Genomic DNA, 12842 nt, shown 5'->3' with positions numbered 1-12842 from the left:
AGCTGATAATACCTAAGAACTGGCCAGCTGGAGCCATCTTAGCTAGTCTGTTAGAGGATTTCTAGGCAGGCCTGTCTTGCCCTTTACCTTGCATAGATAGGATTTCTTCTCCAGAGCAGACGCCCCTCTCAGCATTCATCTGTTGGAAACCAGAGCCTGGCTGGAAGTGACATCATTCTTTAAAGGGACATAGGCTGTAGCTGTGTTGGTCTAAGAACATGGGTAGACAAGGTTCTTTGGTTAAATCTGATATCTTTTCTTAGTCCAACTCAAATAGTTGGAAACTTTCTTCCATGCGTTGGTCTAATAAGAGATATCAGATTTACCCAAAGATCCTTATCTGTCTTTAAAGGGACATGACATTCAGATGCACCAACCCTCTGAAAACTGAAACTTTTTCAGGAATCTCTGAGCAGGTACCCACCCAAAATCACTGCCCTCTTTTGAAAATCTCAGCTTTAATCTTTGTTCAGAAATACAGAGTTCTGACACTTTGGGCAAAATGCTCCTTCCAGGGACCTGTCTAGTCACAAAGGCTCCTGGCTCCAACATGCAAACCCACATACCTGCAGAGAGCACTTCTCTCCCACACCAGGTAAGCATCCCCACCTGTCTCACCAGATGGTTGGCTGCGAATGGACCACATGGTCATGTGGGTTGACTTCTGCAAGAAAGTGGGAGACCTTGCATCTTTCAGGAGAGGAGCTGTGCATCAGTTCATAGGATCAAGCCCTTGGCTAACACTGGCTCCAGGTCAGATCTTCAAGGAGATGTGAGATTATCACTTGACAGCTACTGTCAGTGGCAGAAACCACTGGAAGAATAGACATGGAGTGGAAGGCTGCTCAGAGATCAAGAAATGTATTTATAAGACCCAAACTCCTCCTGGGCAGTCCATGCTAAAGTCCTGGGTTTTGGGTTATTCTATTCAGTGAGGGCATCTTTGTAGCTCATATTTTTAAACTATTCTGCACTGGCTTTATAGGCTGCAGGCAGCCTTCCCCACTAGCTTATCATGACCTGCCCTCTCCTCTGTCTTTCAGACTTTCTCAAGCTCCAAGGATGGTTTCGAGGAGGGCTGTGGTGACTCTTCTGGTGGTGTATGGGATGGCCATGCTGGCCGAGCAGACCGAAGGCTTCTTACCCATTTTCACTCACAGCGACATGCAGAGGATGCAGGTAACCCCTGAGAAACATGCTGCCATGGCCAGCACCCTTAAGAGTTAATTAAAGGGGACAGGGAGTGCTCTCAGTGCAACTTCCCACACGCAGCGCTCCAGGGCCCGGGAGGCCCATGCTCTCCTAGTCTCCTCTTCCTTCTGAGCAGAGACTGAGAGCATCTGAGAGACAGTTTTACAACATTGATGGCCAGTCGCTTTGGCCAGGCTGGGAGCAGCAAGCCCACTTCTCCTATGCCTTGAGCTGACCGAATTTCTAAAGTGAAGGGCTTGTGTTCAAATAAAAGGAGACAAGAGTAAGGATTTCCATTGCTGTCAATGTGGATAGGCTCTGAGCCAAACTGTGAAGCACCTGCTTAGACAGTTCTGAGTGGCTGGATTTTCAGAGGTGCTCAGGGCCCAGGAACTCGTATCCTGGTTTAGAAAAGCACGTAAATGCAAACCTTATCACCCTCCCTGTTTAAGAAGGCACTTAAACTAGCACTTAACTTGAAACATGTGCTCACAGATTCACAGACGTTTAGGGCTGGAAGGGACCTTGGGAGATCATTGGGTCCAGCCCCCCTGCTCTGGGCAGGAAAGACTGCTGGGGTCAAATAACCTCAGCAAGGTGTGCATCCAGTCTCCTTTTGAAGGTCTCCAGGGTAGGTGCCTACACCATCCTCTCTGGGCATTTCAAAGCAGAGTATGCTGCCAAATCCTCTCCTGAACAGTGAAGCTTTTCTGAATTAGGGATTCAAATGGAAGAAGGAGCTACGAAAATCAGGCTGCAGCTGTTCTCACTGCAGTAAAACTCCCATGGAGTCAAAGGGACTGCTCAATTATCAAGTCCACGTCCAGTAGAATCATCACCAGAATAAAATCCCTGTCTCATGACACGTCCTATCTCAGTGCTGGGAGGTGGTCGGGGAGGGTGTGTGTATTTGGCATGACACAGCATTGTGTAGCAATACCACATCTTGCTCCTCCTGGCTAGTTTTGAAACCAGACGTGGCATAGTTGCCTTAGTGTGGTCTGTGCCAGAGTTCATTAGCCCAGTTTTTCAGCAAAGTTCTTCAGACTAATTAGGCTGTGCTGTTTCCAGGACCCAAGCTAGTATCCCCACATGGCCCTGCTTTGTGTTGTGTAGACAGACCAGCTTGTTTAGAACCAGCCTGGGTTCCTCTAAATGGCTCCGCTGTGGTCCCAGCACACATAGCCTGAGCGCATCCTCAAAGTCTGCGATGCACTTGACTCACTGGTGCTGCAGAGGATACGAGGTAAAAGGCTCCCAGACTCAGGGCTAAAAAGAAAGTCCTGAGGATCATTTTAACACAGACCAGCATAATGGAAATGAAAGGCCAGTTTATATTAATTTATGGACATGTTTTTTACTTTTCTTCTTAGAATTGCTGCTGGTCCTGGTTGTTACCGGAAGGCTGCAAGCTCCCATCACAATTCTGCTGGGTCTCTTTGTTCTAGCAAATAATTAATCATCCCCCAAATGGGTGTCAGCTCTGGGCAGTGCGCAAAAGAAAATGTTTTCCTTTTGATGTGAGATGAATGCTTCTGCAGAGTGCCAGGCTGGCATCCCTGGAGACTGGTCACTGTCCTTGGCACCCAGCATAGACAAATAAATGCCCAGTAGTATAGCTTATGGTGGGCAAGCAGGGTACTAGTCTTGGACACTGACTTAGAGGGGGCACCTGAATGGCGGCTCCCCAAAGGGTCCCTGGTGCAGCAGTAGCCCCACAGTGTGTCTCCGGCAGCAGCAGCTGGGTGCAGCGACTCTGTGTCTGTAGTAGCAGCAGTAAGAGCTAAAGCCGAGCAAACCGCTCCATGCCAGCAGCAGCCAGTGACACTGAGTCCCCAGGGCAGGTAACCCTGACCCCTCATTCTCACCTCCTTCCCCCCACACAGCAGGGTTTAGCTCAGGTCACGGCCTCCTTCTCCCCTGCAGGGTTTTGCCCCGGGTGCCAAACCTGCTTATTTGTGTCTGCCAGCAGCCCCCTTTACACTTCTTCAACCCACAGAGACAGCAGAGGTGAAATTTTGGCAAAGCTCCCATTGATATCACAGGAGCCAGGCTTCCTCCACTGGGCAGAGAGTGAGTAGACAGTTCAGGCTCCCCAGCCATTTCTTCCTTGGTGTTTCTGCTGAGTATTGATGTAGTTGCTTCTCGGGCAATACATCACCCTCAGAGGGAAAGGGGAAGGCATGATCTCCCTGCATCACTTTTCACTCTTTACCCATGATGCCTCTGGGGGAGCAAAAGAAGCCCATCTCATCTGTCTTCCAAAATGTCCTTCCCTTACACTGAATACCCGGGTTAGCCCCCTGCACTAAGCAGACACCCCAAAGTATCCCCAGTGCCAGTGGACTTCCTCTATTGCTGCCTCTTTATTTTGCAGCTCCCTTGGGGAGGGGGATGTGTGGTGCAGACAGGTGGCTCTGCTCAAATTGGAGAGGACTAGAAACTGCAGACTCCAGAAAAACCTATTACAGATGCCTGGCAGGCGAGCAGCACTTTACAGTCAAAAAAGCTGCATAGGCATTAGCTAATTAAACCTCAGCATCCCCCTTCCTCACAGCTGGTGCGTGTCACTGCCTGGTCTGCCATGGGGAGAAAGAGAAAGGCAAGGGCTTCATGCGACTCATCCAGGGTCATACAATGAGCCAATGCCCAGTCCAAGGCTGCCACTTGGAAATGGCTAGCCACACAGCTCAGGACACCTGGCTGCTGTGCCCCTGTGGCAACAGTGAGCTTCCACATGCCTTAGCAGAAAGTCCCCTGGCACATTACCAGGCAGGACAGCCTTGGGCGGTTAGCTAAAAGGTTGGTGGTTCTGATCCCACTTCAGGGATACCAGCTTCCTGTCTGTGGAATAAGAGCTGAAGTCAATGGCAGTCTTTCTGGGGAGCACTGGGACAAAACAATCCTGCATTGGATCCAGTAACCAGTTAGGTCTCTCTGGTCTTTTATTTCCCTGGTTCTGCATCCAGCTCAGCTGAACTGTTCCAGCAGTTGCAGGACACACTGGGTAGCCCCCTCAGACTGTCAGCGGGTGCCCTTTCTACCCCCGTGATGGTGCCAAACAGGTGGTGGCTTGTTCCAGCAATGCCAGGTGCAGAGACAGGGCAGCACCAGTAAGAGACTGTCTATGCAACTGGATAGGAGGGAATTCATATATACAAACACAGGCTCAAATCCTGTCCCCTGACTCATAGCCTGCAGACCCCAGCTTGGTGCTGGGAATCTTATGTGGGCAAGGATTTTTCCCCTGACCACTAAATGGCAGAAGAGGTGCTGCATGGACACAACCTTTCCTTGAACCCCTATCCTGTCCCACCTAACGCTTGCATCCGTGACCTGTCTGACACGTGGCATCTGTTCTACCTTGTGCCTTGCTCTGTGCCTCCAGGACAGAGAGAGAAATAAAGGGCAGAAGAAGTCCCTGACCTTGCAGCAGCAATCGGAAGAAGGAGACTTTACTGGGCCCTCCAACATGGAGGGTGTCGGTGAGGGTGAGATGATCAAGGTGAGGAGAACAGTGAGGTGACCATGAGCGGGTCTGAGGAAGACACACTGGCAGGGGGGGCCTACCTACATTTGCTTACTGGCAGTGTGCAAACACACAAGATCTAGCTGTAGCTACATGCCAGTGTTTTAAAAGCTTCTGCAACAGAAGACCGTGAACACCACTCAAGGGCTCACAAATTATTTAAAGGGATACCCCCTAGGTCCTGACACTGCGCATGGTTATAGCAGAGAGAGGTTGTAGTATTATTGCCTGGTCTTTGCCTAGTATTGTTAATTTTGCAGGACTGCAAAGTGCTTTGTCATTTGAGTTTATAAATGGGGGCCCTCTGACTCTAAATCAGCACTTTGGGACATAAAAACACCCATTTCAGATGTCCCAGGGCTTGTGTGTGTCCCCAAGACACTCTTGCGCCGTCACCCACCGAGTCTGAAAACTAAGTGAGAGTAGAGAGCTCTCTTCGGCCACCCACTGATACAGCTACATCTACGCTGTAAGCACAGCTGTACTTTTCTCACCTGAAGCTATGGGGGAAACCCATCCAGTGAGAATGTAAAGACTAGCTAAGCTGGATTTTGGCCAGGGCTCAGACTAACAAGCACACATCCACTCTTGCCAAACTGGGTCAAAAAAAATCAATACTCATGTTTAAGCTCTGTGTATTTTCAATATTAAGTGTTAAATAACAGGTACATCCAGGTGTCAGCTCCCCATCCCAGCCCTGGCCTGAATTGGTCTATTTAGTGTTGTTAATTAAGGCAGAAATGTGCCCAGTCCCACAACTCTATCCGAGTCCACAGGCCTGGGAGAGGGCTTCAACATGGGGATTGTCAGGGTCAAGGATGACTTTCTCCTCTAGCGTCCTTGCTAATCTCCGAGGTTTGCTGCCAGGGGAGAGGACCCAGCCTACTTTCCAAACCAACTTCTGGGTGAACCAAAGGCTTGATGCCCAAAGACATCTAATAACCCAGGCCTGGGTAAAGCGCTCTTGAGACTCAGTCCTCATTCATAGCCACTCTAACAAAGGGTTCAGTTCCTCCATCCTACCCTGTTCCCCTGACTTGAACAAAGCAGGATCAAGCCTCAGTCTCTTATTTGGAGGGCAATTATGTCAGCCCAGCCCAAACCCATGCAACAGAACTGCCTCCTGCTCTTGTGAAATGGATGTCGGTGGCTGGGTTTCAGGTGGGTGGGGGAAATGTGGTATGTGGCAATGTCTAACCCTGCGCAGAAGACCCCTGGTCCTGTGAGCATTGTTAACCATGTCTATCTACCACCACCTTGTTCATTTTCCTTTCTTTTGGCTAATTCTGCTTTCCTTCACAGCTGACCGCTCCTGTGGAAATCAGAATGCAGCTCAACTCTAGGCAGCTGGAAAAATACCAAGGTGTCCTGGAGAAACTGCTAACTGAGATGTTACTGGACACTGAAAACGGTACTGTAAGGAGCCTGATTCCGGTCTCTCCCTTTCCTTCCCAGCTCAGTGCCCTGGTGATATTTATATTCCAGGAATGGCTTTTGTGTCATGTTTGTTCCCTTCAGACAGTCCTTATTTGCCCTCACCCCGTGCGTATACTTGACACATAAGAACATCAAGCCGTCTCCTCATTCCCTGTCCATTCCTTAGCACTGCTGTTGAGCTGCTACTGTAAATACTTCACATGGCTTCCTACATTCACGTCCCATCCCACCTCTGCCCTCCCTGCCACAAGAGATGTGGCAAATGCCTTGTTCCAGTCATTTGAAAGTGTGTCGCCAGAAAAGCAAAATCAAAGAGTTGCCTTTGCCTGCCGAGTCAACTTGAAGAACAAAACTGCTCACTTAGCTCAGGGGGTGCCAGGCTTGTGCTGAGCATCTCTGGGGCCTGCTTCTCTCCTGCCTGTTAGGGACCATCCTGCATGTCCTCAAGGGATGTAAAAGTGAGTGTAAGGTATAATACACCTGGCATTGAGCTTCCTACTTGTCTCATGGACAGGAGTACGGACGGGGCAACAACCTCCGTGTAGCTGTGACGTACCGCCACTGCATGTGGGTGCAGAAGGATGGAACCTGGTTCTCCTCCACAATGCACCAGTCAGCACAGTTGTGCCACATGCTCACGCATGAGCTTGCACATGTTCCCCCAGCCCCAGAGCAAAGAAAAACTTCGGTGGAGTTTGTGACTGGTCATGTTTGCTACTGCTTCCAGACCAAGACAGGGCATGCTACAATGAAACCTACTGTGCTTACACCACATACACTACCCCTGAAATGAATATAATGAGGTCCTTTGAAAAGCTAGCACTTTTGGAACCTAAAAAGGAGACAAACTCTGAAAATCTGTCCCTGCTTAGACAGTAAATCTGTCCCCGAGCTCTTCTGATAATCTAAAGCTTCGTATGCAAAAAATGGAGATGGAAAACTCTGTTTAAGTTATTGAGTTGATTTATGTCAACACCCTTGGGGGGGATTGTTATCTACAGGGATTGCTATCTACAGAGAATTCTCTGGGGCTTTGTCCAGGTCAGGCTGAAATGACTCTAGCAACATCCATTCTGTGGGACTCTTATTTCAGTCTGACTAAGTGGGTGTCAGGGGTTATTTTTCATTTTTGAAGTGTGGAAGTTGAGGAGGATGGGAATTGTATATGAGGCTTATAAAGAACAGGGATTTTGACATAAAGAAGTGGGGATTGTATACAAGGCTTGTAAAAAATGGGAAACTATTCAGAGGACTGGGAACTGTATACAACAAGGCTTATACAGAACTGGGAATTGTATATGAAGGACTGGCAATTGTATGGAAAGCCCATAAAGACGTGAATTAATTATGTTTGTTCTCTCCTCTCTTTATAGCTAACTGAATCAGAAGCGTAAGGCGGTGCCGCTTGCTAACCTAAAAGCCTACACACATGTAAACTGAATCTGTCAAGGGTTTCGAAACAATCTGATGTGAGCTAATAAAATGTGCAGTTTAATTAAATGAATGATTTGGCTCTTTTAAATAAGTTTATTAGGCAGATGGTGAGCGCAAAGCGCATGAAAGCAGCAAAACAACATTACCTCTTAATGGATTGCCGTTACATAGAAAACCACCTTTTTTTCCAAGGAGTTCAAAGCATTTTGCAAACACTGAGTAATTAGGCTTCACACACCCACTCTACATTTTAGTCATCCTCCTGTACAGGTGGGGAAGTTGAGGCACAGGGAGGTAGAATGACTTGCTGAAAGTGAAATAGCAAGAGTGGTAATACAATCCCTACACCCTATACCCACCTACCCGCAAGAGGACATAGCCTCAGAGGTGGGAAGGGAACCCCAGCATCCTGCTTCATGGCTCCTTTTTGTGATCACTAGAGGGCACTCGCTCCCACAGCCAGGAACAGCACCTAACCTGAAATTCTCTCCTTTGATTGCTTGAGTCCTTTCTGCCAGGTGGTATATCACAGTAGTCCTTGCCACCAGGTATCGTGATAGTCCCTGCAAACACAAAAAGTACCAGGCGTTAGATGTTGAGCTGTTGATGGGGGCACTCTACCCATGAATTGAATACATACTGCACATAAAACAATCCAGGTCTCCCTGCTTATCTGTGCCTTGCAAGCAAAACTGATGCTAATTTCACTGTAATGGCTACAGGTTGACGTGCCTTTTGCTTATTTAAGGACTTGTCCCTCTCTGGGTGCCGTGAGATGCAACATCTGTAAGGCATGCAGTAATGAGACGAACGATATGTGTGTGCATGTATCCCATTCCAATTCAATTTTATTCTCCCCACTGAACATAAATGTTGCTGTCACTGTGGATCATTTAAATAGCTGCAGTATTTGTGCCAGAATAGCGACATGCCAGTCTCACTCCTCTGTGCCGTGTATGTTGAAAGGCACTCTCTCCCTTAGGAGAAGAGAAATCTCCCAGCGTATAATGGAACATGGAGTCAGGAGTGGTTTTCTAGCTTTAACATATGATTCACAAACATATTTCTGCTGCACATGCTGATCAGCTTAACGTAGCTGGAAGTTCACAAGGATTATTGCTGAAGGGCAGGTTGTGCTATAAAACCACTGGTAAGTGAATCTGAGAGTGGGGAGATAATGCAAGTAATATATTTAGCTGGGCTGAAAGGGGAGCAGAGCAAAACCTCGCTGGTACAGATGCTCTGCAGGTATAAGTTGACTTTCAGGAGGGCCAAGCCAGTTGACACCAGCTGAGGACTTGGCACCAGTGAAGTTACCCCAAAATTGACCCTGGCATAAGTGAGATCAGAGCTTGACCTGCTATTCTTGATGGGCCAAATCCTATATCTCACCCAAGGTATAATCAGAGAGGTTCCCATGGCATGCAGGAAGTTGGAGGAACACAAAGGGGCTCTGTTCGTCCATCATGCAGATACCCAAAGTCTATGCCAGGCACAGGGGTGTTTGCATAGGGGCTAGCATCTCTGTACTTGCTCTTGCCCCTGCATCTCCTACTCAGGTCTGTCTGTGAGACTGCGCCAATGGGGTTTCTCCAGCTGGCTCTTCCCCTGCCAGCCTTGTGTGGAGGAGGTTTCCCAGGATAATTCACAAGAGCCTCTAGCTGGTTACTACTGGTGCATTTGCCACATGGCTACTGGGGGGACATAGGGGGATGCATGTCTTCCTCTGACCCCCTTAGCCTGCTTTTCTCCAGGCCCAGAGCGCAGAACTCAAGCCAGGGAGCTGGGTGCCAAACAGACAGCTAACCCTCCATGCAATCTTTACATGGCTCATGGCCATTGGCTGTATGGCCTCGCACTCAAGATCTTGCCTGGGCAGATTTCTTCTGGCTTCAGTGGGGTGGCACAGGGGGACACAAATAGCCCATGGCAGACAATGCACAAGTCCAGCTCCCTCGCTGCTAGTGCTGCACAGGAAAGTGGAGTGAGAGAGACTAAGGGAACAAGCTGTCATCTCTACTTCTCCCAAACCACAGGGAGCAGTCGCAAGCAGTGGGAAGGGGTTGCTTCCCATAGCTGGTCCCCCACTTCTCATGGCAAGGGCTCTTTCTAGGCCTGACAGGGTTCCTTTAACCAGTCACTGCCTTCTGGTTCATGCTGTACACTGAAACAATCACGCTCCCCTTCCAAGCTGTCTGCCTCTGATGGGCACCTCAATAATGAATCAAAGCAGAGAGCAAGGCTGCAGCCCTATCCGTATGCGTGGCATACTGGGCGGCTGCTTAGGCGTGTCGGTTCCTTTCTTTCCCCTTTTTCCTCTTGTTGTCAGCGTTCAATTGCCCGCCATCAGCTCGAATAATTCTTGTTGGTCATGGCTTGTGCAGTTTCCAGGATGGCAAACTGCATTACTACAGCGAGGAAAGAGGGGAGCTGAGAACTCGCCTCTCATGGATGAGGGCTTGCTGGCTAAGCTGCAGGAGAGCTCTTCCACACAGAAATGCGCTGGGAGGCCTTGCTGGGGGAGCCCGACCAGGTACCCTTGAGCAACCAGGTGTCACAGTGACTACGGGTGGGCACTTCGCTGGCACACCTCCCCGCTTGGTGTGTGAGCGGTTGGGTGGGTCACACCGAGCCTGAAATGCAGGGGATGCTGAGTAGACAAGCACTTGCAGGTTTTGCTGTGCTTTACATCTGCTCCAAGCACCTGGATGACCTAATCCCAGAGAAAGGCAAAACCAGTGATAGGAGCACACAGAAAATATGGCATTTGCATCAGTGTGGGTGCTTGCATGGGCTTAAAGTCCACAGGCTTGGGCATAGCTTTATCCAAGCCACCTGGAATGTGTAAGCCTACAGGAACAGGGCCTGAGGAGGACTAGGGAGATAGTCTAATGCCACATTTACATAAGACTGCTTCAAATTATTAGCTGTCAGTTGCATTTTTCAGTGAGTGAATAGAAAACCAAGCTTAGTATTTCCACATTCTTCATCAGAGCACAGCAGGCTTTTTCAATGGGCCCTCTGGCCTCTGCTAAGCATGCATTTGTTGTTGCTAACTGGATTAACAAATCTCAGGGCATTTGGCAGCCGCCTTCTTTAATAAATCAGGAAGACCTAGAATAGCTTGATCTGATAGCCTAAATTAGAACAAAGACTGAGAGCAAAGTGAGTGTGAAAGGAGGGCATGGCGAGATAGAAGCAGCCAGACCAACTTTTCCTCTTAGTCAAAGCATTAATTAAAATCAAAGGCACCATCACTTGCTGAAATTGTACAAGATGCAACTTCAAATCAGATGACTCCACTCTGAAAGGTTGCTGTCTTCTGCCCTCCACAGCAGCCCCTGCCAAGACCCAGCTGAAATGTCTCACACTTCAAAAGTCTTCTCTCATCTTGAAAGGGAAGCTAAACTGCATAAATGAAGGGAAGAGGAGCAATTGCCTGCCGGTGGGACCAACCACAGAAGGCTGTCAGGAGCGAACATCTTGGCCACGCCATGTTGAGGCCCCTGAGATGATTTCGGTGGTGGCGGCACCCACGAGGAGTGCTGCCCGAGGGGTGCGTTCAGGCACCGTTTTAGTTCATCGGGTTCTGTTTGAGGCAGGCAGCTTTTGTCTCATGATCGCATCCAGCTTACACAGCCGGGAAACGGCTGGGAGGTGGTAATGTCAGGGGCATCCTGATGAACCTGCCAGGTTTGTTCCTGCTCAGCACTGATAGCAAGCGTGGCCCCAAGATGAGAAGTGGCCGGCAAGTGGCAAGCCCAGAAAGGGCTCCTTCACACATGGTGGTACTACTACTACTACCACTACTGTTGCTGTGGTGGTTGTTAAGTATTATTATTGTTACAATTATTATTACTAGTAATAGTAATTATTACTAGTATTACTCCTACTACTACTATGGATACTATTAGTACTACTAATAAAGGTACCCTGGCCCAGCCAGAAAGGCATGTCCCCCGTGCTCTCAGACCTCCTTCACATTATATTATGCTCCAAAACTATAAGGGCCCCAGACCCTAACATTATAGGCCCATCCTAACCCCCGTTACACAGTCACTACATGTGTGCATTCGTCACCCTGTCATTATCTTTAATTAAATTCCGCAATTAAACCACAGTAGTCGGCCCTGATTTGTCCCTTTTCTAGGCGGCAGCAGGCAGTTGCGGCTCATCACGGTTCGGCCGAGAGACACCGTCAAATCCAGGAGTTGTGCTGGGGGGGTAGGCGGAAGGCAGGTTCAGTTGCCATCGGGCATTTTTACACGCGCAGACGCCCAGAGCAGCAACGCTTGCAGTCGTATAAGCGGTGAAAAGTAGGGTGGCCATGAGAGAGCACATGTTGGTTTTCTGCTACCCCGTCCTCTGTTGATACGAAACCTAACGCCTTTATGTCCTCTAGTTATCTTTCTAATTAGGTTTCAGTCGCAGCAGCTCCCCAGCCCTGGCGGTGTCGGGAAGCAGGAGCCGGGCGGTTGGGCTCGAGGTGTGAGGATGCCTCTGGTCTACTACGGGGGTTTCCCAGGCTTTTGGGCTTTGCTATTGCTGCTTCCCCCTCTTCCTCCTACGTGCCTCAAGATGTTTTTAAGCCTCCTGGGACTTTGCCTGGGCTGCGCCAGCGATGCCGCCGGGGCCAAAGCCTGTGGGCGCCGGTCTTGCCCCTCCGCTCGGGGCCAGGCCGATGTCAGATTCGGGGGCAGGAAGGAGCGGTGCCCCCTGGTCAGCCTGGTGCCCACCGGGCCAGGGGTAGCAATCAAGGGCAGGGGCAACATGGAGGTCCCTTCCAGCCCCACGAGCTCTCCTTGGGGTGGGGAGACCTCAGTCATGCGGCAGGGCATCGAGCACCCCGCAAGGCTCAGGGCCCGCCCTCCCCGAAGGCCACAGCAGGCTCCTGTCCTCCATGCACTGCTTCAGACTGTGCATGGGCTTGTTGGAAGGACGAAGGTGCCACATTGTGTCATTGAGACCTTCCCAACATAGCGCCCGCCCCTCCCTCCTCGTTGACCTTCCCAAGATGGCGCTGCTGGACTCAGCCCTTCGGGAAATGGCGGCGGCCTCGACCTTCTCAAGATGGCGCCCACCCCATCCCTCCACTCTCGCTGACCGTCCCAAGATGGCGCCTACCCCCTCACTCCATCCTCGCTGGCCTTCCCAAGATGGCGCCCCCCGCCTCCCAAGATGGCGCCTGCACTTCCCGGGTCGACAGCTGCTTCCGGGTTGCGGCCCACTCGCCGCCTCGCCGCCATGGCCG

General features: G+C 50.0%; 2 protein-coding genes across 2 annotated transcripts in view; both read left to right on the top strand.

The window, feature by feature from the left end:
* Nucleotides 1-502: 502 nt before the first annotated feature.
* MLN (motilin) lies at nt 503-7586 on the top strand. Its single transcript, XM_006025092.2, has 6 exons — nt 503-595; nt 698-753; nt 1044-1179; nt 4580-4696; nt 6023-6131; nt 7531-7586. Exons 1-6 carry the CDS (start codon nt 503-505, stop codon nt 7536-7538), a joined length of 519 nt encoding a protein of 172 aa, XP_006025154.2. The 3' UTR covers nt 7539-7586.
* Nucleotides 7587-12747: 5161 nt separating this feature from the next.
* LEMD2 (LEM domain containing 2) overlaps nt 12748-12842 on the top strand; it is a 14032-nt gene continuing 13937 nt past the window's right edge. Inside the window, exon 1 of the mRNA XM_025205828.1 lies at nt 12748-12807. Coding sequence (XP_025061613.1) covers nt 12748-12807 — 60 coding nt within the window. The remainder of the gene's footprint in view (nt 12808-12842) is intronic.

This window comes from Alligator sinensis, unplaced genomic scaffold (assembly GCF_000455745.1).
Source record: "Alligator sinensis unplaced genomic scaffold, ASM45574v1 scaffold872_2, whole genome shotgun sequence".
Taxonomy (NCBI): Eukaryota; Metazoa; Chordata; order Crocodylia; family Alligatoridae; genus Alligator; species Alligator sinensis.
The sequence above is the reverse complement of the archived record's forward strand: the minus strand, read 5'-3'. Positions and strand labels throughout refer to the sequence as shown.